Source organism: Diceros bicornis, chromosome 24, assembly GCF_020826845.1.
Source record: "Diceros bicornis minor isolate mBicDic1 chromosome 24, mDicBic1.mat.cur, whole genome shotgun sequence".
Classification (NCBI taxonomy): Eukaryota; Metazoa; Chordata; class Mammalia; order Perissodactyla; family Rhinocerotidae; genus Diceros; species Diceros bicornis.
This window is the reverse complement of record NC_080763.1, coordinates 13,292,069-13,319,607: the sequence shown is the minus strand read 5'-3', so window position 1 is coordinate 13,319,607 and position 27,539 is coordinate 13,292,069. Positions and strand designations below refer to the sequence as shown.

General features: G+C 43.0%; 2 protein-coding genes across 11 annotated transcripts in view; one reads left to right on the top strand and one right to left on the bottom strand.

Annotated features, from left to right (window-relative positions):
- Window positions 1-14,218, top strand: part of ESR2 (estrogen receptor 2) — a 70,194-nt gene extending 55,976 nt beyond the window's left edge. The window contains exons 8-9 of the mRNA XM_058567098.1: window positions 10,782-10,962; window positions 12,653-14,218. Of these exons, the coding sequence (XP_058423081.1) occupies window positions 10,782-10,962; window positions 12,653-12,839 (368 nt within the window). The 3' untranslated portion in view covers window positions 12,840-14,218. The remainder of the gene's footprint in view (window positions 1-10,781; window positions 10,963-12,652) is intronic.
- Window positions 14,219-20,693: 6,475 nt separating this feature from the next.
- Window positions 20,694-27,539, bottom strand: part of SYNE2 (spectrin repeat containing nuclear envelope protein 2) — a 265,485-nt gene continuing 258,639 nt past the window's right edge. For 8 of the 10 annotated variants that reach the window (XM_058567087.1, XM_058567090.1, XM_058567091.1 and 5 more), the window contains 6 exons: window positions 26,355-26,555; window positions 25,240-25,368; window positions 23,587-23,775; window positions 22,664-22,750; window positions 22,101-22,150; window positions 20,694-21,795 (listed from right to left, as the gene is read on the bottom strand). In XM_058567087.1, the coding sequence (XP_058423070.1) occupies window positions 21,573-21,795; window positions 22,101-22,150; window positions 22,664-22,750; window positions 23,587-23,775; window positions 25,240-25,368; window positions 26,355-26,555 (879 nt within the window). In that variant the 3' untranslated portion in view covers window positions 20,694-21,572. The remainder of the gene's footprint in view (window positions 21,796-22,100; window positions 22,151-22,663; window positions 22,751-23,586; window positions 23,776-25,239; window positions 25,369-26,354; window positions 26,556-27,539) is intronic. The other 2 variants (XM_058567088.1, XM_058567092.1) reach the window with 1 other exon arrangement.

Here is a 27,539-nt window from a genome sequence, read left to right as displayed (position 1 = left end):
ATTTTCCAAATTTAATGAAAACTATAAACACACAGAACCAAGAAGCTCAGTGAATCCCAAGCACAAAAAACATGAAGAAAACCACACCAACATACATCATAATTGAGTTACTTAAAACCAGTGATAAAGAAAAAAATATTAAAAGCAGCCAGAGAATAGAGATATTATAGACAAAGGAACAAAGACAAGGATGACAGCAAGTTTCTATTCTGATGCAAGTCAAGGAGACAAAGGAATAGTGTCTTTAAAGTACTTTAAGAAAAAACCCGTAATGAAGAATTCCTTACACAATGAAAATATCTTTCAAAACTGAAGCCAAAATAAAAATATGTTCAGACTTAAAAACTGAAAGCATTCATCATTAGCAGACCTACATTATAAGAAATATTAATGGAAGTCTTTCAAGCAGGAAGAAAATGATGTCAGATGGAAACATGGATCCATACAAAGGAATAAAGAGGACCTGCAAATGGTAACAATGTGGGTAAATATAATGAGTTTTTCTCTTATTATTTAAAACTCTTTATCTTTAAAAGATAATTTAGTGTTTAAAGCAAAAAAAATAATAACAGTATATTGTGGTTTTATGTAGAAGTAAAACATGGCAAGAGCACAAAAGCTGGGAGAGGACAAATGGAAGTATACTGTTCTTATTTTGTATGTGAAAGTTTACGTGAAGTGTTACTTGAAGATAAACAGCAATAATTTAAATATGTATATCATAAATCCAAATGCATCCGCTAAAATAACTCAACAGAGTTAGAGCTAATATACCAACAAAGGAGATAAAATGGAACCATAAAAAATAATCAAAAGAAAGCAAAAAAAAAAAAGTATAGACAGGAAAAATAGAAAATGATTAACAAGATGGTAAATTTAAACTCAATTCTATCAACAATTACATTAAAAGTAAATATGCTAAATACCTCAATTAAAAGGAAAAGACTGTCAGACTGAATAAACAAGGAAGATGCTACTGTTTGCTCCTAATAAGAAACCCAGTTAAATATAGAGATATAAAGAAGCTAATAGTAAAAGGGTGAAAAAAGATATATCATGCTAAAGACTAATCAAAAGAAAGCTGGAGTGGCTACATTAATATCAGAAAAAGTAAATTTTAGAGCATAGAATATTTCTAGGGACAAAGAAGTTCATTTCATAATGATAAATGAGTAAATTCGTGAAGAAGATGTAAAAATTCTAAGCATTTATGCTCCAAATAAGAGAACTTCAAAATATATGAAGGAAAATCTGATAGAACTGCAGGGAGAAATGGATAAATCCTTTGTTATAGTTGGAGACTTTAATACCCCTCTCTCAGTAATTGATAGAACAAGTAGATAGAAAATCAGTAAATACAGAGAAGACTTGAACAAGACTGTCAACCAACTTGACCTAATTGATATTTATAGAACCCTCCACCCAACAGCAGCAGAATATATATTCTTTTTCAGTGTTCGTGGACTATTTACCAGGATAGACCATATTCTGGGCCATAAAACAAGTCTCAATACATTTAAAAGGAATTAAGTTACACAAAGTATTTTCTTTGACATAATGGAACTAAATTAGAAACCAATAATAAAAAGATCTTGGAAAATTTCTAAACATTTGGAAACCAAATTACATACATCTAAATAGCCCATGGACCACAGGAAAAAATCAAAAGTTAAATTAAAAAATATTTTGAACTCACTTAAAATCAAAGTAAAACATAAAATTTGTGCGTGGCAGCTAGTTTGAGGAAAATTTATAGCACTCAAGGCCTATATTAGAATAAAGGCAAGGTTTCAAATTAATTTGAGAAGATCAATAAAATTGATAAGCCTCTAGGCAGATTGATTAGGATAAAGGAAAGAAGACACAAATTACCAATATCAAGTGCGAGAGAGGTGACATTACTATTTTGCAGATATAAAAAAGAATAGTGAGGTGATATTATGAACAACTTTATGCCAATACATTTGAATACTTAGATAAAATGGACAAATTCCTTGAAAGAAACAAATTACTGAAGGACACAAATCAAGAAGAAATTTAGAAATCTTGAATAGCTATATATTTGCTAAAGAAATTGAATTTGTACTTAAAAACCTTTCCACAAAGAAAACTCCAGGCCCAGATGACTTTTCTGGTAGAATTCTACTGAATATTTAATGAATAATAATACCAAGTTTACACACACTCTTGCAGAAAATTGAGGAGGAGGGAATACTTTCCAACTTATTCTGTGAGGCCAACATTACTCTGATTGGAAACCCAGACCAATGAATTGGAAGAAAAGAAGACAACAGAGCAATATCTCTCATGCACATAGATGCTAAAATTTTTTACAGAATTTTTGCATCTCTAAAAAATTTTAGCAAATAGAATCCAATAATACATTATAAACTAGTGGAATTTCCCCAGGAATACAGGGTTTCTTTAACATTTGAAAATCAATCAACATAATTCATGATATTAACAGAATAATAATGAAAAAAACATATAATTATCTCAATAGAGAAAACAATTGACAAAATCTAATACTCATTCTTGCTAAAAACTCTCAACAAACTATGAGTAGAAGCAAACTTCCTCAATCTAATAAAGGGCATTTATGAAAAACCTACAGCTAATATTATACTTAATCATGATCATGAACAAGGCAAGTATGTCCCCTCTCACTAATTATAGTCACCATTTTACTAGAAGTTCTAGCCAGTGCAATAAGGCAAGAAAAGACATAAAAGGCATCCAGATTGGAAAAGTAGAAGTAAAATTCTTTATTTGAAAACATGATAATCTGTGTAAAAAATCCCAAGGAGTCTACAAAACGGTGAGTTTGGTAAGGTTGTAGGATATAAGGGTAATATACAAAAATCAATTTTATTTCTTTATGGTAGCAATGAACAATTGGTAATTGAAATTAAAAATCAGTACCATTTATAATAGCGTCAAAAATTATGAAACCTTAAGGATGAATTTGACAAAAGATATGAGACCACCCACCAAAAACTCAAAACATTGCTGGAAAAATTAAAGAAATCCTAAATAAATGGAGAGATATGTTATGTTAATGAGTTAGAAGATTCAGTATTGTTAAGATGTCAGTCCTCCCCCCAAATAATCTATAGATTCAACTTGATCTCAACAAAAATCTCAGCAGGCTTTTTGGGTAGAAATTGACAAACAGATTCTTAAATTCATATGAAATGCAATGGGCCTAGAATAGCCAAAACAACTTTGAAAAATAACAAAGTTGGAGGACTTATACTCCTGGACTTCACAATTTATTATAAAACCACAGTAATCAAAACAATATGTATTGACATCAAGATCAACAAATAGATCAATGGAACAGAATAGAGAGTCCAGAAATAGACGTAATCAACAACTGATTTTCAACAAAGGTGTCAAGGTAATGGGGAAAGGATGATCTTTTCAATAAATGGTGCTTGAACTATTGGATAGATATATGCAAAAACTGAACCTTGAACTGAATCTCATTTTGTATTACAAAAATTAACTCAAAATGGATCGTAGACCTAAACATAAAGACTAAAATTATAAAGCCATAAAAAATTTAGAAAAAAGTCTTGTTTACTTTGGGTTTGGCAAAGATTTCTCTGATAGAACGCAATGCAAACTTTAAAAAACTCATAAATTGGGCTTCATCATAATTAAAATCCTTTGCTTTTCAAAAGGTGCTCTTATGAAAATGAAAAAGTAAGCCACAGACCCGGAGAAAATATTTGCAAAACATGTATTCAACAAAGGACTTCTATCTAAAGTATAAAGAACTGCTACAACTCAGTAATAATAAGAAAAACAACCCACTTGAAAAATAGGCAAATATTTGAACAGACACTTCATGAAAGATATGCTGATGGCAAATAATTACATGAAATGATACTAAAATTATTATTTATTAGATAAATGCGAATTAAAATCACAATGAGAAACTACTACATACCCAATGGAATGGCTAAAATTAAAAAGACTGACCATATTAAGTGTTCATGAGGATGTGGAGTAATGGGAATTCTCATACGCTGCTGGTGGGAATGTAAGTTGGTACAACCACTTTGAAAAACTGTTCGACATTTTCTTAAAAAGTTAAGCCTACACCTACCAGATGACCCAATCATTTCCACTCCTTAGTATTTACTGAAGAGATGAAAGCATATGCTCAGACAAAAACTTGTACACAAATGTTCATAGGAACTTTATTTGTAATAGCAAAAACTAGTAACAACCCGAATGCCCACCAACAGGTGAAAGGATAAACAAACTGTGACATATCCATGCAGTAGAGTACTGCTCAGCAATGAAAAGGATTGAACTACTGATAGATACATGCAGCATTATGAATCTCAAAATAATGGTACTGAATGAAAGAAGACAGACATGAAAGCATGCATACTGTAAGACCTCATTTATATAAAATTTCAGAAAAAGCAAGCTAATCTATACAATAGATCAGTAGTTTCCAGGGGATGGATGGGGGTTGGGAGAGAGGGAGGGAAAAACAGGAGAAAAAAAAAAAAAAGATGAAGAGAGCTAAGATTGCAGCCTGAGTGGAAAAGACATACTGCCAAGCAGGGAACTGAATCCGGTACAGGGTGGAGGCCCTGAAGGTTGAGGGTCAGGAGAGGAGAAATGGAGTAGGCCTCTTCAAGTCCAAAGGCTGTGAATGTTCTCTGTCCCGTATGAGAACAGCAGAGTCTCCAAGGGCTGCTACTACTAACCTTGTCATGCTAGGTAGGCATTGAGCTGTCCAGAGATGGTCTCCTGCATAGGTTGGCCTCTTGTTTTCCTGCGTATATGACAAACTCAAGCTGGGATTATGTCACTCAGTCAGGTCCACACTGGTATCAGCGTGCTAAGTGGTCAGGTCAGGGTTTGTCAGTAGTTATGGTTTTTCGTTTGTTTGTTTGTTTTTACAGCCAAGACAGTGTTTTTATTTTTAACAGAACTAGGAATTATAAGTAACATACAATAAACTGCACATGTTTAAAGCATACAATTTTATGCCTTTGGGCATTTATTTATGCCCCTGAAAGCATCACCACAATCAAGATAATGAACATATCCATCACACTCAAAAGTTTCCTTGTGCCCCTTCATAATTCCTCTCTCCCTCATTCTCTCCCCCCTCCAATCCCAGGCAACCGCTGATATCATTTCTGTCACTAGAGATTAGTTTGTATTTTATAAAATTTAATTTAGATGTAATTTAGGGTGACCAACTGTATAGATTTGCCTTGGACTGAGGAGTTTCCCAGGATGCAGGATTCTCAGTCATGCTAATAGGTGTGTAATGGTAGATTATTGTGGTTTATTTGGCATTCTCCTAATGACTAATGATGTCCATTTTTTCATATCCTTGCTTGTGATCTGTATATCTTCTTTGGTGAATTCTCTGTTGAAATGGCCCATTTTTAATGAGATGTTTGTTTTCTTTCTTTTTTTATTGAGGTATAATTGACACACAATATTATATTAGTTTCTGGTGTAAGTAGTTATGTTTTAAATAGCTGCATACTTCTGAGTTATTTATCTCTTCTAAGAATGGATATAATGTGGAGTGAAAATTAACCTTATTATCCAATTAAATTTCAATTCAGTAAATATTTATTGAGTTCCTGGTGTCAATGACTTCTAAATACTAAAAATGTCAAAATGAACTAGATACAATGCTTTTGGCCTAGAATAAGGATATACACTCAAACAGTTAATCTGGGATCTGATCATTGCTAGGCTTAAGTAGAAGTGCATCTTCCTCTCTATGGGGAGAGATGGGAAAAGGACAACCCCCTTCTAACTTCTCTCTCAGCAAATCCTCCTCCACCGTACATATATGGGATGTGGGGGGTACCAGGAATTACTGTATTATACTCAGCCTTTGGTGTGGCTCCTGAAACTCAGAGAAGACAGAAAATGTTGCATTTAACAACCTGTTACAATATTTGTTAAAGTGTTTTAGAAACTCAAAGGTATTATGCAAGTGTTGTAACGTAACAACATATCCAAATTAGGAGTAGTGGGACCAGCCATCTTGTCACTTAGAAACCTGAAGACTAGATAAGTCTTCCCCTGGATAGAATTAGAGGTTACTGAATCTAGGAAATAGAGTGGAATCAATCTGCAAATAATTAGTCTTTAAAAATATTTAAAATTAGGAATAAGTCTATTTATCTAAATTTTTAGACTTAAAAAGGATTCAACTTTTCATTAAATGAAAGAAATAGAGGGTTAGAACCTGGCAATTGTATTTTATATTAAGAAAATTATTGAGATATCAACTCAAGTCGCTGGTTCCCTCTGAGTTTATGGGAATTATTCCCATGAAGTGGTGGGTGGAGGAGGCAAAGGCACGGAAGGATGCTGAAGAGGCGGACAGGTCCTTTCCTGTCAATCAAGAACATGGGTGCAAAGCACTGCTGACATCAGCCTGTTGGTTTCACATCACTGGCGGCACTTTTCAAACACCAGTCTGTTCTCCTGGTGCTGGGGTAGGAGGTGGTGATAAAGGGGATGGTCGCAGCTAGAGGTCCCTTTCTTCAAAGTAAACAGGCAAACAAACACCACTACAACTCCCAAGAGCCAGAAACTTTTCCTTTGGTTAGAATTCCTGGATTTTTATTAAACATGTGAGATCTTCTGTTTTATTTGCCTTTAGTCGTGGAAAGCTTATGTCTTCATCCTTTGAACACTTAGGATGTGGCAAATCTTGGGGGGTTGCCATCTCCCCCCATTTCCTGCTCAGAACCTCATCAGGTGGGCTAGTGAGAGGAACACATAGCTGTTCCCTGGCGATAAAGAGGAGAGGGGATGATGTCTTTTTTTTTTTTTTTAAAGATTTTATTTATTTATTTATTTTCCCCCCAAAGCCCCAGTAGATAGTTGTATGTCATAGCTGCACATCCTTCTAGTTGCTGTATGTGGGACGTGGCCTCAGCATGGCCGGAGAAGTGGTGCGTCGGTGCGCACCCAGGATCCGAACCCGGGCCGCCAGCATCGGAGTGCACGCACTTAACCGCTAAGCCACTGGGCCGGCCCGGGATGATGTCTTTGATTTTATTTTACTTTCTTTGGTATGTGTGGGGCATGGTGCCAAGATCTTACCTTTTTTACTGTATGTCTTTAGTTTCATGAAAAGTAATTTAATTAGGTTCTAAAATGAGTCCTAACTGATGTTTTTACTTGGGGGTGGAAGGAGTTAATTTTTGTTGTTTCCTGTATCTGGGCAATGAGTGTCCTGGGGGTGGGGGCTTTGGGTCTTGTCCCTTTCTCCTGCCCAGGGCTTGCCACTTAGCAGTTACTCTGTACATACATGTTCAGTGAGCAAGAGGGTGTGGGAATACCCAAAGTGCAGGCGCGGCCATGCTGACTGAAGAGAGAGGCAGGCAGCAAAATGGGTATTCTTCACCCAGTTCATTCCCAGGAGGATTTTATGTAGGTTAATCTTTTTGCATATGAAATCTTTTCCCATATATAAAATTGATGTAGCTTATGCCCTTCCAAGACTGCAGTGACTCCCATCCTCAAGCCACTTGTCAATGATTGACAGTCATAGTCCTAGCTGGAGCTGGCTGCCCCCATAGCCTATAGAAGACCCAGGGCTCGCCTTTGGCAATGACTGTTCGTTTATGAAGAGGGTGGCCCGATAACCAACACACGTTATCTGAGGGGAGCCTTGATCAGACACAGGGAGGCACTGAGGGGCTTTTACGTTACTATAATTTTGGATATGAGGATTTATTTTATTATTTTTTAATAACAGTTTTATTGTGATATAATTCACATGCTGTACAATTCACCCATTTAAAGTATGCAGTTCAATGATTTTTAGTGTATTCATAGACTTATGGACCATCATTGCAACCAATTTTAGAACATTTTCATCAACCCAAAAGAAGCCTTAGCCATCACTCCCCAATCTCTGTCCCACCCTCACTCCTAGAAAACCACTAACCTACTTTCTTTCTGTATAGATTTGCCTACCCTGGGCGGTTCATGTAAATGCAATCATACAAAATGTGGTCCTTTGTGATTGGCTTCTTTCACTTAATGTAGTGTTTTCAAGGTTCACCCATGTTGTAGCATGAATCAGTTCTTCATTCCTTTTTATCGCTGAATAATATTCCATTGTATGGATATACCACATTTTATTTATTAGTTGATGGACATTCAGTTTGTTTCCACTTTTAGGCTATTACAAGTAATGTTGCCATGAACATTTGCATACTAGCTGAGGATTTATTTTTATATTTTCAGTCTTTGTCATTTTGGACTGACACATGTACAGGTACACAATTTTGACTCCTTTTAGAATCCAAAGACACAAAATTTGTTTACAGCAGTAGAAATCCATGGAGCACATGTCATGTAGCAGAACAGACTAAAGGGTAGTTAAAAGACAGCACTTGTTAATGCAGCTGGGGTCAATTTTAGGGAAAGTAAGCTTAAAATAATTTTCTCCATACTTTCATTTGATTGATAATTTTCTGTGTGTACCTAAAATATGCATTAACATGCATATTTATCAATTCAATTATGATAATGTGATTGGCTAAAAAAAGTGCAAAAATCTTGGGGCCGGCCAGGTGGCATAGTGGTTAAGTTTGACATGCTCCCCTTCAGTGGCCCAGGTTGATGGGTTCAGATCCCAGGCGTGGACCTATACCGCTCATCAAGCCATGCTGTGGCGGTGTCCCACATACAAAATAGAGGAAGATTGGTACAGATGTTAGCTCAGGGCCAATCTTCCTCACACACACAAAAAAGCAACAATCTGAACCTGTGTGAATTCAGTCTAATTCTTCCATTTGTGAGTATTTACTCCACATCAGTCATTGTGCTAGGTGATGAGGATATAATGACAAACAGGCAGGGTCTGTGCTCTCATAGCACTATGTCCAATCTCTCTGAGGGTGGCCATGGGGTGTGTACAAGGACATCCAGGATGTGGGACAACAAGGTGCCCTCTGCTGGGGGTGCACAGGGCACTGTTGGAGCTTCAGAGGAGAACCCAAACCAGACTTAAGGTGGGATGGTAGGTAGATCAGGGAAGCTTCCAGAAGGAAGTTCATAACCGGGCTGGGATCTAAAGGAGGAAAGCATATAGATAAGCAAGAGAAGGGAGCGTGGGGAGGAGGAGAGGGAAGAGGAGAGGGAGGTTGAGTTCCTGAGCAGAAAGTTCAGCATGGTCAGTGCATCTCCTGTTCAAGGAGTTGACAGTAGAGTTCAAGGTGAGGTGTGATGGGAACTGAGGATGAAAAGAACAGAGAGCGGCCTGGTACCCTTGATAGCTGCACCAGGTGGTTTGGACTCTGCCCCAAGAGCTGGGAGGTTATTAAGGAGAGCTGTGTGAGTAGATCTGCATTTTGGCCGCTCAAATGGGGCACGCTGGGTCCAGGGGGAGGGCTTGTTTCCTCTGCAGTAGGAGGGCAGGTCAACTGCTGTGGGGTTCAGTGGGAGGTTTGTTTGAGGACAATGATTCAGGGGATTCAGGAAGAGTCACTGGAGAATGAGGTGAGCAGGTGGGTTAGAGAAGCAGTTCTGGGCTATTGTAAAAGCTGAATATTTTAAATCTGCCTCATCAGACAGTACAGAGAGAAGTGCTCCCAGGACATGGCAAAGCACCTCACTTGCATAATTGTGGTTCAATCTGACCCTTGTCTTAATTGAACTGTGTTGAACTTAGGTAACCTGAGTTGCCTGAATTGAACTGAAAATGCCAATAAAAATAGAGAACAAAAATTGCCAAAACAGATTCTGTAGATGATGGAGTGCCAGCCATTCTTTATTCTCATTAGAGTCAGAAGTTGGCAGCTCCCCTGTTGATTTCACAAATTTGCTGTTTATTCTTATTTTGAAATCAAAAGCCTGCAGGAGAAGCTAATTATTTCCCTGCTTCCAGGAATCAAGGAGTTGGAGTTGGTGGTGGGGGTGGGGGCAGGGAGAGTTACCTGAGCTGTTATTTTGAAACCATTGGGAGGCCACAGTATCTCAGAGCCTAGAGTCAGAGGGGAATTAAACACAGGGCAGGGCAGGATGGGGGAAGCAACCTACCTCATGAGGGGTCGTGGAGACATCAGGAGACATGTACCTGTCAGCTTTGCTCAATGAGGAGCGGGGGCTGGAGGAGCTAGGTGACTGGTCTGTGGTTAGAGAGCTAGAGATTGTGGATATAAAGTAGGTCTGTCTGACTCCAGATTGGTGGTCTTCCTGCCCCAGCAGGTGCCACCAGAGGTGGGATGCTGAGGGCCTGAACAGAGGTGGCAGTGGGCCTGCCGTGACTGCACATGGCACACATGAGGGGGTGGGCAGGGGAGACACTGCATAGCAGTGGTTAGTTTGTTTATTACATTCTCCTTAGATGAGGAACCCTCCTAAGAGCTAAGAGTAGAATTAATCTCATTTTCTCACCATCTCTATATGTGTATTTGTTGCTGCAGCTGAGATGCACCGCGTAATGATTTGAAAACTAGATACGTTTACTGCTACGGCAAGGCCACAGTTCTGGGCCAGGCAGCACTTGGAGAGGCCTCTAGTCTGCCCGCATTCAGCCGTGCTCTCTCTTCCAGCTCAGCAGTGGGGCTGGCTCTCAGTGGGAGGACACCATGGGCAGGTGAAGCTGCGCTTTTAAGATGTCACCACACCCATAGATGTCAGAACCTCCCAGATGGATCTGGGCTCCTTTCTGGAGGTTGTAGGCATGCTTTATGGCTGCACACACCACTTCCGTTTCCTTTTCTCAGAGCAATGACTCGTGGCTTCTCTTCTTTGTCCAGGTGTGTACCCTTTAGCTGCAGCCCCTCAGGAGGCTGAGAGCAGCCGGAAGCTGACTCACATCCTGAACGCGGTGACCGATGCTCTGGTCTGGGTGATCGCCAGGAGCGGCCTCCCCTCCCAGCAGCAATCCCTTCGCCTGGCTAACCTGCTGATGCTCCTTTCTCACGTCAGGCACGCCAGGTACCATCCCTGCGGGGCCACTCCACCTCGTGTGTGTGGGGCACGTGCTCAGAGGTGGGCGAAGAGCTTTGGGAAAAGGGTGTGCAAGTTTGAGACGGATAAGGTCGAGCTGTCACCTTTAAAGGAAAATGAACCCCTGAAAGGAAATGGGGGCTTCATCCTGTAACCAAGATCCGCACAAAGTGGGCACTGAATGGATGTCACGTGGCGCCTCATAGGCTGTTGATGGCATCCCTCATCTGTTTCTTAGTTGCTGTAGGTTTTAGCTTGTTTATGGAATTCTAAAAGGGACAATTTCTCCCCTAATGTGAACTGCCACCCCTCCCTACACCACCTTCGGCTGGGGCCCTGAGCTCATTTTCCTGAAGAGGCTAAACCCAGCTTCTCTAGATCAACTTGTGAGGCTGATGATTTGGGGACGAACACAAAGCCTTCCCTGATAGTTCTTGTCTCGCAATAGCATCAGGATGTTAAGAATGAGACCTAAGAGAATGGGTGAGCCCAACAGGTTTAGGAAGGCAGGGCCGTGGGTAACGTATCCAGGAAATGTAAAGGGTGTGCCGATGAAGGGGGGCGTGTCCACAATGATGCTCAGTGCTTGGTGGCACCCTGGATGAGGGTAGGCCTGCCCTGGGGCTGGAAGAAGAGCCGAGGATGGAAGGTAACTGCTCACCTGAGGACGAGGAAAGTCTCGGGGCTGTGGGGAAGGACAACATACACCTCAAGAATTTTCACAAGGGGAGGAAATGAAAACGACTTCTGCCTCCATTTCCTCTTCAATGATTATTCACACAACCATCTGCAGAGCAGATACAGTCCATCCTTATTATTTGTGGATTCCATATTTGCAAATTTGCCTGCTTGCTAAAATTTATTTGTAACCCCAAAATCAGTACTCATGGCGTTTTTACGGTCATTCCAGGATGTGCACAGAGTGCTAAAATATTTGAGTCACCCACGCTTAGATTCCCAGCTGGGGTCAAACAAGGTGACACTCGCCCTCGTTTCAGCTCTCATACTGTAAACAAATGTCCTTTTTGTGGTCTATTAAGTGCCATGTTTTTGCATTTTTGTTGGATATTTCACTGTCTAAAAATGGCCCACAGGCATAGTGCTGAAGCACTGTCCAGTGTTCCTAAACGCAGGAAGGCTGTGATGTGCCTGTGTGGAAAATATGCGTTAGATAAGCTTCATTCAGGCATGAGCGATAGTGCTACAGGCCGTAAGTTCAATGTTAATGAATCAACAATTTATGTTAAATAAGGTGTCTTTAAACAAAAACACAGATAAAACAAGGTTGTGTATGAATCGGGTGATGAAAATGCTGTGACCAGAGGCTTTCAGAACCTAACCGTTCCCCCCAGGAGCAGTGGTTCCGTATTTGCTAATTCAGGGTGTGTGGTGACTGTATAGAACATAGCTACCATGAACAACGAGAATCGATTGCACTGTGGGCCAGGCGCTATCAGGCCACTGTGGGTGGGCAGTGGGACAGAAAGGTCCACAGGACGCTTGTCCTTGCTCTTAAGCGTAGATTATGGAAGGAGCCAGATGCAAGAACCATAGAACAAAGGGCTGGGGGAAGTGCGGGGGAGGGGGGTGGACTGCTCTGTTGGGCAAAGTTGGGGGAGATTTCGGAGTTCCCACGCTGCCTCACAGGAAGAATCTCAGCACGTTTTTGTCCCCATAGTAACAAGGGCATGGAACACCTGCTGAGCATGAAGTGCAGAAATGTGGTCCCAGTGTACGACCTGCTGCTGGAGATGCTGAATGCCCACACGCTTCGCGGGTACAAGTCCTTGGTCAGAGGGTCCGAGTGCAGCCCAGCAGAGGAGAGTGAGAGCAAAGAGGGCTCGCAGAACCCACAGTCCCACTGAAGCCCAGCCCTGAGTGAACAGGCCGCAGAGGAGGTCAGAGGCTGAAGCGTGAACTCCAGTGCGAACCAGGAGCCCTGTCAGGAGTGGGCAGGCTTTGTTGTCTTCCTACAACATGTGTGGTAGGAATGTGTGGTCCCTCATTTGCTGATGGCAAACTTGTCATGTACCATCCTTCCCCCAACCTTCCCACTTCCTGGGAGTCAGGGTAAGAAAAGCCACGGTTTTGCTTGTTACCAGGGGGCATGTTTGAATGCAGAGTTTGTCTTGCTTGGCCTTGTAGGATCTCAGCGTGGTCCCATTCTTACTTTCTATCTCCCTTCCACCCCTTTGGAAAACATCTTAAAGGTTTTGGAAAGAATGGTGGAAATCTGACTTGGAAGGGCTTTACAAAAGGAAGGGGAGAGAATGTGGCACCCTGACAGGAAGTGGACTAACCTTTGGTGTGCAACCTGAGCTGCCCTTAGAATGGATCTTTGTACGTTCTCTTCTGGACCACTTGATTGTAGGATTGAAAACCGTGATGACAATCAATTAACTAGTTTCACATACCTACCTCGAAGGCCTGTGGGGACTGATGCCACGTATTGCTATTACTCTGTCGAAGGCCAGAGGGCAAGTGACCTAGGGAGCCAGTGGTCAGGCTGGGATGCAAGCCGCCATCTTCCCCCAAGACCTTGCTGCCATCTTAATTTCCATCCAGAGAGCCTGCAAATTATTTGGGCGGGGTGTGTGTCTGCGTGATCACTTTCATGGAGGAGTGTGATTTAACTCTCCTGCCCCTGGAATTGTCCTTCTTTAAAACTCTCTTGCCCCAAGGGACCTGGCACGTGCTTGAGAAAGGTCCAGTGTTTGCAGGAATGGGATTCTCTCCTGTGGGAGTGGGTCACAGCCACCACACTTCCCTGGGGCAGCCACAACTGCCACATCAGCCATCCAGGGGAAACAGGGACACTTTAGGCTGTGTGTGTGCAAGGCACACTATTCCGCGGAAGGGTGAATAGCTACACACATGCCAGCATGTCAGTCAGGTTCAGGGCCAAATTGTGTAGACTTGACGAGCACATCACTTGAACAAGACCTGATTTGTGAACTCTACTTAAAAAAGAGAAATATTGAGGGACAATTATTTATAGTAAGAAAGAATTCTTTTATACCCTAGAGTTCTTTTAAAATATTTTCTTACCAGAACATTTATATGGTGGGCTGGGTGAAACAGAAACTTAGATATTCTTATTCCAAATGGAACATGAATAGGACATGATGATAAAGCACCTCTGAAATTACAATTTTAACGCACTTTTTAAAAATTGAAGTTCTTGTACAAATTTTCAGGAACATAGTAAATGCATAAAATGAGTTACATCTATACTTTGGACATGAGCAACTAAATAATCATTTTTGATTTTTGTGATAATGTTTAAAAAATTACCTCGTGATAAGAGATTAAAACGTTTTCTTTTTGAAAATAGGTTTACTTTGGCTAGCACATTCTGTATTTACTAAGTTATTAGGAAGATTAAATTGGATGGGATAAAGCTTGGTTTCTGCTAGTGAGACCTTGAATCATTCTTAATTTTGATACTGGTGCAGTGTTAGTAAGTTGAACAAAGCTGTTTCAGAAACACTTGGGACATATACCTAGAGAACACACCATTGTCTGTGTTCTGAGGTGGTTTGAAATTATTCGTAGTGACTCAGTGTTTCAGCGTAGGTGGGATTCAGTACAGAAAACATGAGCTTGATTTCATAGGAACCAGGGAAACAGTGTCATCCAGAAGGTCAATTTTATTTCTTTCGGGCCATCTTAGAATCCCCCACCACAAAGAGAAAGAATGTGAGGCTAGAGAGTGGGAAGTGGGAGGCAAAGAATAATTATTCAAGGGAGGCCTTGAACAATCACTTGCTGATGAAATTCTATCAATTGTATTTATTAAAAAGACTACGGGGTTGGAAAAAACACAAAACAAAAAACGAAACCAGAATGAGGTCCAAGCCACTGCCACATCAGTATGCAGTGGAGTGAAGTTTCTGTTCACTAAACATGATTGTGGATTTTGATGCCCAAAGTAGGCACCATATTGGACTCAGTGTCCAAGCTCCCTTCTATGCCAAATCCTGTGCTTACCCAGACGAGTGCATGCTCTTACGAAAGCACTAGTGCCCATTACTCATTTTTCAGATTTTCCTGCATGCTTTTTTTTTTTTTAATTTTATTTATTTATTTTTCCCCCAAAGCCCCAGTAGATAGTTGTATGTCATAGCTGCACATCCTTCTAGTTGCTGTATGTGGGACGTGGCCTCAGCATGGCCGGAGAAGCGGTGTGTTGGTGCGCCCAGGATCCGAACCTGGGCCACCAGCAGCGGAGCGCACGCACTTAACCGCTAAGCCACGGGGCTGGCCCCCTGCATGCTTCTTGAGGCGACTTGTTTCACTGCATTTGAATTCAGCCCATGAGGAGGATGTAACACTTTCGGTAATTTCTTCCTGGCTCAGGTCTCACCTGCCTGTGTGCTGGGGATACAGGTTAGTCCAACCTGAGGCCTCCTCGATGCAAGGCTATTTCTTCCACTAGCGTCTGGGCCAAGTAGGCAGTTGAGAGAACATGGTTTATAGTTTAAAGGGGTTCTTTGTTTTGTTTTGAATAGCCTAAGGTCCTTTCCCCCTTCAGATGAAGCGTTTAGAATCTCTGTGCCCCTCTGCCCCAAACACGTCCTCCCAGGATGACACCAGTGTGCAAGTCAGGCTGCCATTTTTATGTGTTTTCAGTAAACCCTCAATGTCCATTTTAAAGATTAGCCATTTCTCTTTAATAGTGCTTTCTTTTAGATGGCTTCTTTTGGGAGGGTATCTCCCACTCCCAAAATGGTCCACAGGCAACTTCAAATTCTCCCATAGCTAAGCAAGGACAAATTCAGGGTTTTTTTGTTTTTGTTTTTTGTGAGGAAGATGAGCTCTGAGGTAACATCCGACACCAATCCTCCTCTTTTTGCTGAGGAAGATTGGCCCTGGGCTAACATCGGTGCCCATCTTCCTCTACTTTATATGGGACGCCGCCACAGCATGGCTTGACAAGCCGTGTGTCGGTGCGCGCCCGGGATCCGAACCCGTGAACCCCGGGCTGCCAGAGTGAGGCACGCACTTAACCACTTCGCCACTGGGCGGACCCTAGGACAAATGCAGTTTTGAAAGGGAATTAACTAGGGAGAATAGGACCTGACAACTGTAAACAGGAAGTAAACTAAGTACTGGGGAAAAAAGCCCCACCTAACTACATTGTATGTATTATGGAAAAGTGATCCTCAGCTTTGCCTCAGACTCATGTGGCAAGATTCCTGTCCTCCATTTTGATTTGTAAGTGATCATTTAATAAGAGAAACTTATTTGTGGGAGATGAGTGAGATTTGGGCTTAATTCCAAACACGTGAGTGTCTAATCTGGGGTCATATAGACATATTTTTATTAAATAATTAACATGGAATGTTCTTAATACAGAGAACATTAGAACAGAGTGTTCCCTCAGGTTCCGGAGAGAGCAATGTCAATTCCTAAAGAGGACGTGTGAGGGCAATCCCGGGGGAGCGGCACGGGAGTTTCCACACAGTTGCTCTAACTGCACTTCCTTCCGCCCTCGCCGCATCCCCTGTCTGGCCTCAGGCCTGTCACACGCTCACTGTCACCAGGGCTAACTAGAGGATTCAACCCTAAAATAATTCTGAAGAGATTTTTCTGGAAAAATTGAGGTAGGAGCAGAAGACTAAGTTGTCAGCCTAATAACAAATCTGGAGGGTCTTAACTGTATTAAAAACAAAACAAGTCAAAATCAATAAAAGCTCTACAGTGAGAGAGTTTTTATCTGGATTACTTCACCTGCTAACTCAGCTGGAAGGGCAATTATTTAAGATTTCAGTAAGAAAAACAATCAGTTGCCAATTCTTGGCAGAGCTATGTTATATATTCATGTATATAAACTAAGTTGAAGCAATTCTAGAATTTTCTAGCATGTGAAAACAGAGTTTGGTTGTTATTTAAATCTGCTAAGGGGCTTGCATATATTGACACCTTTTCAAATTCAAGGTGAACCTGCAGTTTCTAGGTCTATTTTGAAACAAAACATTTTTATTTAATAAGATTTGACACATTTCTTTAAGCAGCTAAAAATCTTTAAAAAAACAATAAAGGTTATGTGAAAGAAATGATAAAAATACATTGTTGTTTAGTACCTAAAAATAATATTGTGGAACACTTACTGTGTGCCGGCATAGTTCTCAGTGCGTCATACATTCACATTTAATCCTCATGATAATTACTGTTGGCCTGTTTTTCTGGCTGTGGAAACTAGAGAGAATAAGCAACTCGCTCCAGGTCTCTCAGGGAGTAAGTGACAGACATGGGCAGTCCAAGTCCAGTGCTGAAAGTAATCATGCAGTTTAACTAGATAAAAAAACAAACAAACAACTAAGTGGGGCCAGCCCGGTGGTGTAGCAGTTTAAGTTCGCGCACTCCACTTCGGTGGCCCGGGGTTTGCAGGTTCAGACCCTGCACGCAGACCTACGCATCGCTGTGGCGGCGTCCCATATAAAGTAGAGGAAGATGGGCATGGATGTTAGCCCAGGGCCAGTCTTCCTCAGCAAAGAGGAGGATTGACAACGGATGTTAGCTCAGGGCTAATGTTTCTCACAAAAAAGAAAAGAAAAAGAAAACATTAAGGAAAAATATTTTTAGACTGCAGAATCCGTTCATCAAATGTAGTCTGACATGCATGGCTGCTGTGATCTAAGTGGGGCCTGCTGTGGCACCCTCCCCTCCCAATTTCCAGAACACGCCATAGACATAGACGTTCAGTCCCATCTTTTATACACGTGTAAATTAAAGCCCAGAGGCGTAAACTGACTGCTCAAGATCATAAAACTCCTCACGGCAAAGCCTGGCCTGGAACTCAGGTCTTCTGCCTGCCTCGCCAGCAGCGTTCCTGGGGCAGGACTTGCTTGCGGAAGTCTGCTGGAGCCGAATCTCCACACAATGGAGACAGTTATGGTTGCCTTACTGCACCTTTAGCTCCTTCCTTCTCAGCTTAGAGGGGGTCTGCATGAACCTTTACAGGACAGCAGCCACGACAGGTGGAAAAAGATAGGATAAATTCTATTATTCCTGCCCTCCTGTCCTGGGCTCATAGCTAGTGGGTAGCACTGCTGTCGCCTCCTCCTGTCTCCTGTGGCTTCCCCTGATGCAGCAAAGTACACGCCACTAGAGAGGCATGTACTCCTTGGAAATTCACCCATGTACAATTCTCACACCTTTTAGGCACTGATGCTTCCCCATGGACTTTGGTACACTGTAATGTGAAACACGTGCCATTTATTCTTTATAGCTCTCCGAGTTGCTGGAATCTTGGCTCCAGTGGCAGCTCTAAGATGTGCATTGTCTCTGCCATGTATGATCCTCTTATAACTCTTTTTGTTGCTTAGGAGTCAAGGATCTTTTTTTTTTTTTTTGAATTCCAAGGATCCTCTTCACTTGTGGGGCTAGTCACTGTTATGTGATGGTGGGTTTCCTGTACGGGAAAGGCAGAGGTTTGACGACGCTAGCCCAGACCAGCTCCCCTTGACTGCACAAGCTTTGTTGCTCATTTGCTTTTCTGTGTTGGGTGTCTAAATGCTGTGACTGTTGGTCGTATAACTTTATTATTCAGTGGTCTGGTGTACCACAGTGCCTGCTGGCTGACTATCATGTATCATTTTTTCCGATGAATGCTTTGTACCAATAAGCAGGCTTTTAAATTTGGGCCTTTTTACAAATGAATGTTTGCTGTTGTGTGAAAGATTTTGAGATCTGCTGTCCATTCCTCCAGGTACTTCTTTTCCTTTGCTGTGTCCCTTTAATGTCTATGGAACTGCTGCAGAAAGACGTTTAATGTGACATGAGTTAAATAAAGTGTTTTTTGTAATTTTGTTGTTAAAAATGTATTTGGGAGTTGAGCATAAGAACTTTAAGTAATAAGGCTAAGTAGTCACTGTTCCCATTCTATTCTGAATTCTGTTATATTTTAGGTTTGCAGGGCCCTTTAAGAATTTGATGAAAACCGTGGACACTCTTCCTGGAAAAAGGCACATAAACACAAATGCTTGCATACAATTTCCAGAGAGTTAAGAATCTGACTTAAGCTATTGAAGACTTTTTTTTTTCTTTTGGTGAGGAAGATTGGCCTTGAGCTAACATCTGTGCCAATCTTCCTCTATTTTTGTATGTGGGATGCTGCCACAGCATGGCTTGACAAGCAGTGTGTAGGTCCATGCCTGGGAACCAAACCTGCGAATCCCGGGCCGCTGAAGCAGAGCACGCCAACTTAACCACTATGCCACCAGGCCGGGCCCCTGCTGATGACTTTTTAAACAGCAGCAATTTAATCTTTAGTCAGCTAATCTCACATGTGACTTACGACTGCAGGCACTGTGTGCTCAAGGAAAATGCAGCCCACAAATATAAAAGTCCTGGTATGCAGTACATCAAGTATTTGGGTAGATTTTCTGTAATTACCCCATCTGATTAGTATTATACCCCATCAGGTATGGGGAGAAAAGTCATTCATTCATAGTTGGTATCTTAATGCCAAGAGTCATTTGAAAATTTCCCTTGCACGTGGGGAGTGAGAGATGCAAAACCTCTTGAAGGTGTAAAACATTGATTATCTCATAACAAGCGTTTGGGAATACCCGAGCTTTGAGTGAAGGAAGGATTCCTGGGGGTGAGGGAAGGGGGTAGAAGCCTGGAGTACAGACTCCAGACTCAAGGGCCTATATCCTGAGGATTGACATCCATAATTAGGCTTTAAAATGCAATCAACACTTTCCTTTCACTGCGACTTTGACTTGCCCCAGGGTCCCTCCTTAAGGGCAGAAACGGTCTAAGAACAGTCACCTCCTTTGGACTGGAAGGTAGGGATTCTTCCTTTTCCTCTGGCGAAACGAGCAGAGACCTTCTAACCAACTTAGTGGCTTAAAGAAAACGTTTGGGTAACACTTTCACTTACATTTCCCTCTGGAATTATTGTAATCCATGAAAAAAGATGAATTATTTTAAAGAGTTAAAAGACTTTGATGTTATGTGGTAAAAAGTACCTTTCTCTCCATATCACTTCCAATAATTTGGTAACTTTCAACACTGACGGTAAAGTGAAGAGATTCTCTTCAGCTGGTCCCTTTCATAAAGCTGCTCGTGACCTGCACCTGTCCTGGGGACATCGGACCCACAGAGGGGCCACCGGCGCTGCAAGTCCAGGCTCCATCGACTGAGGAGCTTCCTTGGCTTCCCCTAAGGTTTGTGCTTTGCTGAGAAGGAGAGAGGGGACTGAGATTGCTGGTAAGTCTGCGGTGTCTCCCAAGTGTCAAGACATGCAGGGTGGGAGCAGTTCACCGAGGAAGTGGTTAACTTCCACTCACCCTCTCTGTTCAGGTGGGACATAGACTGGTACTGGAATTGTGTGGAAAGCAGGTGGCTTTGCCTATAACATTTGTTACACATTTTCTGTTCATTTACTCTGGAGAGAGCTGGGAATGGAAAAATCTGGGTGAAATGATCCTTCCCTTTGTGTCCACCTTCCATGCCACACTGCCCTTATCACTCCCTACAGCACTGGAGGGTCACACGCTGGGCAGTTTCCACATATACACGTTGTGTGTTTCTAAAGCTCATAAGTTATTGTGTACAAAGTTAAATAAGTAGAATATAAAGCACAGCTTACAATTAAAACCAATAAATCTCCCCAAGTATTTTAAAAATAATTTTTGTTCTATGGAAGATTATACATACCATTTAACTGCTTTGTAATATAATCCAGAACAACAAAAGTATGGCTATTTTTTTTTGTTTGTTTGTTTTAATGAGAAACATCTACGTTGTACATACCACAAACAGCTTCAAGTTTCTGTACCAACCCCCTGTGGCCAAACAGTTCAACAAAACCTGAAGCATCACTTTAAATGTGAAAAGTCTTATAAAATTAACTTACAAAAAAAATGTCCCTACAAAGTCTGTAGTTTGGCATTTACTGTACATTAGTCAAAAGCTCAAGCTAAAATCTGATTTTTTTTAAAAAAATCAATGTTTACATTATTCATACAGATTCAGCATTGTTAAAAAATATGCACAAATAACCACATCCATGCAATATAATTTCTTTAAAAATTTAAAGCATATAAAAGAGCAGACGTAGGTACTGAACAGAACATTTTGGTTTATAAGTTGTAGCTCAAGATGGCTATCTGATTGGAGTAAAATTAATTCTAAACATTTTAAATACGATTGTTTCAATCAATCAGCCCAGCATGCATGTGAATTTCTGAACCATTTCTAAGGTGGCACCTGCTTGCTTGTTTCTATAATATATATTGTATGTGATGAACACTACTGTTCACTGACCATATTTGCTACATTTTAATAATGTGGTTTTACAAATAAATCAGAATTCACAAAGTGCTCGGCTCGTCAGGAAACTGCAGTTTCCAGAGATCCTGAAACCAATCAACGAGCATTGCCACAGTGCCCGGGGCAGCTGCTCCCAGCTTCCCTGTCCTGGGTTCCGAGAGAGCCCTCTCTGGCCAAGCCCAGAGCGAGGAGTCCACAGCAGGTCCCTGGACCGTGCCAATGCTCAGTCACTCACAGGTTGGTCTGGGCCACGAGGTGGGCACCTGAGTAAACGGGCTGGTGGTGTGGCACTGCAGGCCGGGCTGAGCCCTCTATGTGGGGGGCGGCCCGTTGGTGTACCTCAGCATGGGGTAGAAGGACCGCGCAAAGTTGTTGGCCTGAGTGCAGCTGTAGTCCTCTTCGGAGGAGGGCAGCAGGCAGGCCAGGAGCAGCAGCAGCAGCAGGAGCAGCTGCAGGGGCAGCGCCGCCCTGATGACCCGGGAGAGGAAGGAGCGCTGAGGCACTGAGCTGCCGGGGCCCGCCGAGCTGGGTGCCCTGTCAACAGAGGAGGTTGAGAAGGAGCTTCCAGAAGCAAAACCCACTCATCACGTGACCTGACCCCCTGCTTAAGTACGACACCCAGGACCTGTGATTAAAATGGGGCCAACAGCTGGGGTTCAGTTTTTTAAGAGAAGCCCAGCCCTTTCCAGATAAAAGAAAACAAGAAAACCGGCTTTTACAAAGACCTTGATAGTGGCATTGGCAAGATGCATGGTGAGAGTGTGGAACAGGGTTGGGGTTGGGGGGGGGTGAGGGGGAGACGATGACAACTCATTGCTGTGATTGCAGAGCCCTGTTACCTGCTGTCTGTCTTGTTCTTGTCTTTTGTAGTTCTCTCTGCTCCAAACTGCTGGATAAAAATAATCCAGTTAGTGATTTTAAGATAGTTTAGTCCTGTCAATAATAAAACATCCTTCCTTCTTAAATCACACACCTTCCTTAGGTCAGCTTCCCGACAAGCTTTTGAGCCTAGAGTAACACATTTGAGATTACACTCTATGAGGTAAGAAATGATTGAGTTTGTTCAACTATCGAGGTTTTCATGTTCCAGTTTGTTGACCTGTGGTTAATGGAGGGATCAGGAAGCCCCTTCAACAATGCTAGGAGGGCCCCCAGCTTTCACAACCTACTAGAATCCCAATGAAGGGCAGCTGACTGGAAGACAGCCTTTGATTTAGGCCTTTAAAAAGTGTACTTTGATTTTTTTTTATCTTTGGAGTAAGGCTTCCTACTGACCAGCAGAGGTTGAAGCAGATCTGTGCTACCATGAAATGTTAAATGGGGCCTCGGAGCCCTGTTCCTGTCATCTCAGTAACTTTTAAAAATAAACAGTGTGGTTCTCACAGGAGAAAGGGGCTCTCACCTTCGCTTGGGGAGCTGGCACAGATGCTGCGAGAGGCTGGTCTCCAGCATCTACCTCGTCCAAGCCAGGCAGAGACGAGTCTTGGTTCTGAAATCCACGTGCCAAGCGTTTAGTTCAGGGAAACAGTAGGTTCTAAATAGTCTCAAGGCCCAAAAACGTGCTTCATGCAGATTCTTCATTGCACTGCTCACGCCCTCCCCCAGCTCGAATCTTTCCTGAAGAGGGGGCTCTATTGCTCTCACCCCCTGCTTGTTTCACAAGGATTTTTTCAGACAAAAGGGAATGTAAACAACACAAGGCCAACCATTTGCATCGAAACACACAGCACACATTGGGGGCGACTGAGTTTAGCAGCAGCACGGACAGAGACAGTGAGCTCACAGCAAGTGTCAATGTAATCACATGGCCATCAAGACAATAGAGTCCTGGCTGCACAGGAGGAACTACATACTCTAGAATGGAGGGGACAGGCCTGCCCTAAGTCTGGGGAGGCCACGGTTTGGGTATTCCCTTTGTTCTGAGCTGGATCACATTTTAAGAAGAAAGTAGACAAATGAGAGAGTGGTCAGAAGAGAGTGACCAGGACAGTGAAGAGGACTTGAACTGTGCCACGTGAGGAAAGTGAAGGCTGGTGTCTGTTGGATATGAAGGCAAGGCAGACATGATAGAGGGATTAGACTTGTTTTTCATAACCCAGCCATGCTAATAGGTACTCTTGTTATCTCTCTTCTACAAATGACAAAACAGCTTCCAAGAGCTTATGTAACTTAAGTCCACACAACTAGAGAGGGGCATGACTCAAGACTCCACTCAAACCACTGCCAGGTGTTTACAGCCCCGCTCCCGCAGCAAGGCTGCAATGCTGCTTGCCTGTTTGCATCCGATATGACATCTTTATAGTTAAAAGCCACAAGTGGACTCACCTGGCTTCTCCGTAAGGACATTAAGTCTTGGGACACTTGCTCAAGTAGCTGTTTGAGTTTCTTCTCAATAACATGTACCTTCTCTTCAGCTTCAATATAATCTCCATGCCCCTTAATAAGAAGGCTGTTTGAAATCTCTTGTAATGAGTTTACTTGAGGTTGACGTTCCACCAGCTCCTTTTCCAGTTGCTAAAAATAAAAAAGTGTGTGAAACAGTTGCTTATCCAAAGGGAAGCTAGTGTGGCTGCATGAGGCTTTCTCAGGGCCAGGAAAAGTTCCAGGATGAATGATGGGTGGTATTCCACTCCAGAACCTTCTACTTCTCGTATCTGCCTGTGTCCTCAAGCCTAACATTATTTAGATAGCATGTTGGTGACACCCTACCCCTACTTTTTATTCCTTCTCATTCTGGAGACAATTGTGATGCAGGAAGAGTTAGAGGAAAAGTGATGGGGGTGGTATGGGGAGACTACGCCCTCATCCACTGTGGCAGGAAGTCCAAGTCAAGGGAACATGTAAAGTGGATAAATCGAGAAACAGCAGCGTGAGCATACTGTTTAGAAATACAGAGCTGTGGGGTGAATCCACGTGTATTGTTGAGGGTGGTTATCTTGCTCGTTGTCCAATGTGGTAGCCACTAGACAACAGTGGCTATTTATTTATTTTTGGTGTAGAAGATTGGCCCTGAGCTAACACCTGTTACCAGTCTTCCTCTTTTTGCTTGAGGAAAAGTGGCCCTGAGCTAAGGTCTGTGCCAATCTTCCTCTATTTTGTATGTGGGTCACCACCGCATGGCTTGATGAGTGGTGTAGGTCTGTGCCCAGGATCCGAACCTGTGAACCTGGGCTGCCAAAGCAGAATGCACCAAACTTTAACCACTATGTCACCGGGCCGGCCCCAACACTGGCTATTTAATTAAAATAAAAAGTTCAGTTTCAGTCACAATAGCCACATTTCAAGTGCTCAATAGCTACCTGTGGCTAGGAGCTATCATATTGGACAGCACAGACATAGAACATTTCCATCACTGCAGAAAGTTCTATTGAACAGGGCTGCTCTGGAAAGTGGGGCTTGACAAAGATTTCAGCATACAAATATATGTTTTAAAAACAATGACCAGTACTTTGATTAAATTTAAAATATTTAAAATTGAGCCCACATAAAAATTTACAAATGAGTATGTCACCTTGAGTGGAAGTGAGAATATATAGGTCTCAGCTTCTTAGTCAAATAAATATATGAAAACACAACTACCCTCCAAGAAGTAAGACTTTTCTATAGTAGATATAGAAAACTCATACAGCTCATCATGGCCATGGAGCAACTAAGCACCATATTTTCCTCCAAATGAGCCGTATTCACAAGGGAAAGAAATATTTCAAGTGGACTTAAGTTTCTCAGGATATTGCTCAAGACTTTCGTCCCCAATTCCTGAGAGTCTTGAAGACTTCCTGCTCTTGGCCATGGCTCTTCATCCCTGGAAATCATTCCACTTCAGAACTACAACGGGATGCTCAGTAGACACCAACTGCAACATGAGGGCAGAACGCCACACTGGCATTCTTGGTCCCAGAAACACTATGCAAGGCTACCTAAGTACTGACTTCCCAGCAGAGGCCAGTGGTAGTGCTAACTCCTTAGGAAGAAACTTACCATTAGTTGTTCCTGACGCTCCAGGAGAACCTGGGGGGCTGCCTTTGGGTCAGTGACACGGGCCTTCTGTCTCCGGCTCTCGGCACTCGCTAACCACAGTAGCAGATTTTGACTCAACTGGTGGAAGTCCTTAAAAAACAACGCACGTCACAGCATTGCCCTTTCTTAGAACTATGAAGGAAGGTGTGTTGGGAAGCAGCTTGCTATTTCTAGTCCATCAAAGCCATTTGCTCTTCTTGTCTTATCCAGTGAGTAAGAGGGCCAGATTTAAACTAAATGCCAAGGCCCCAAAACCAGGAAACGGGGAAGGAGAGTGCATGTGGCACAGCCCCAGGAGGCATGCGGAATTTAGCCAAGTGAAAAGTGCTGGCAGAAAGGTGGGGCTTCAGAGTGCCCCCCTGATATTCCACAGGGAGACCACACAAATCACTCGACAAATCCCCCAGATTCAATGGCCACGGGGGACAGCCCGACAGGACAGGCTGTGGCCCAGGGACAGGACTGTGTGTAGCCTTGCTGGTGGGCTCACATTCCCTAAGATGGGGTCAGAGGCAAACAGTGGTGCAGAGCTAATGTGTGCTGGGCATTGACTCTGTGTCAGGTGCTGGCCTGAGATTACATGTGTGTAGTCCTACAAAGAACCCTGTGAGGTAGGCACTCAAATGATTCCCATTTTTCACATGAGAAAACTGAGGTCTAGAAGGCTCAGTGATTTGTCCAAAGTCACACAGCTACTAAGCTGTAGAGCTGGGTTAAACAGCTTCTTGTTCCAGGGCCAGGTCTCTTAATCACTCTGCTGTACAGCCTTCCTGGCAGAAGGACAGAGATGGGGTAATGTTGGGGTGGCACTTCCGACCTACTGGAATGCTTGCTGGAACCCTTACACTAGGAGTGGGCCTGGGCAACAGAGCAGGAGACGCAGGGCAAGCGTCAGGTCTCTGAGACAGCAGGCGGGCCTCTTTGGAAACAAATGGTAAAGCCCATGTTTCCTAACACAAGCCATATTTGGCTGTGCGAAAGCGGCCTGATGATGATAAAAATATCTGCTTCTCCCACCCACGTTGGCCTGGGCCTGGGGCACCAGCTGTGGGCGGCTCGGTGCTGCATCGGCGTACCTGGCACTGCATGAGTGACTGCCGTAAGCCCTCTCTCCAGCTCTCCACCGCGCCCTGCGCCGCGTCCCAGTGCAGGCTCAGCTGGCCGACTCTGCCCTGGAGCTCTTTGGCTTCGGCGCTCTTGGTTTGTAGAAATTCCTTGCTGTTCACATTGACAGAGGCCACTAAAGCCTTGTAGGTCTCAAAGGCTTTTAATATCTCCTACCACAGAGGAAAAGACTGGGTAAGGCATTCTGAAAATAGTGAGGTGGGGTTCATTTTGAACCTCAGGGGGGAATGGATCTTCCAAACACTTCTCCAAGCTGCGGCCACAGAAACCAGAGCAACCTCGCCTGTGACTGGCTGAGAAGCATCAGGTGCGAGCTGCGTTCCTTACAAGGTCAGTGAACTTGGCCAGCCAGCTGGGCAGCCAGGCCAGAGAGCGGAGGCCTGTCTCCTGGCCAGCCAGCTCAACCCGAGGCGTGAATAGACTCTGCCGACCTCTGCTTGGCTTAATAACATTTCTGGACCAGATTAAAGTCTTCTAGATAAAGTATCCACAGTTAGCCTGCATTTGCCCTTAGATATGACAAAAGTGTTGTTCCTTAGGATGAATGGTAACTCCTGATATATTAATGCACAAAGTAAAGTAATAGTACAAATATGAAGAGGGCCTCGATACCCCAAAACCCCAGCCCTGGGGTCCTCTCGGGAACTCAGGCTCCTGCTTAGGCCACCCCCAGAGTGCAGGGCTCAAACCGCTCCCCCGCTGCTCCCTGGACCGTTCCAGTGGGGTGAGGGCTGACTGTGTGGGTGAAAAATCCTAACTGTGTAATGGGGTAACCAGATTGGACCACAGAATTCATTAATAGGTGGGCTGGTCCTCCCCACCCTCAACGCTCCACCACCAGTCTTAACTGAGACTGTCATACACAGTTTGGAAAGGTGGTTTCAAGCTGCCTGGCAGTGGCCACTAATACTTCCATGAGAGTCTAGAGGTGCCTCAGAAGCCAGATCTTTCCAGCACTGGGGATCTCAGCCACATCTCCCCCGTGCTACTCTGGGCTTTGGCATCATTTGTAGATGCTCTTTTATAAGATAAGAAAAATCTAGATCTGTGTCCTTGCCAGTGACAGAAGTGAAATGGAATTCCACAGACTGACCTCGACCACACACCGTTTGCAAAGTTGCCACCGACACCACTGA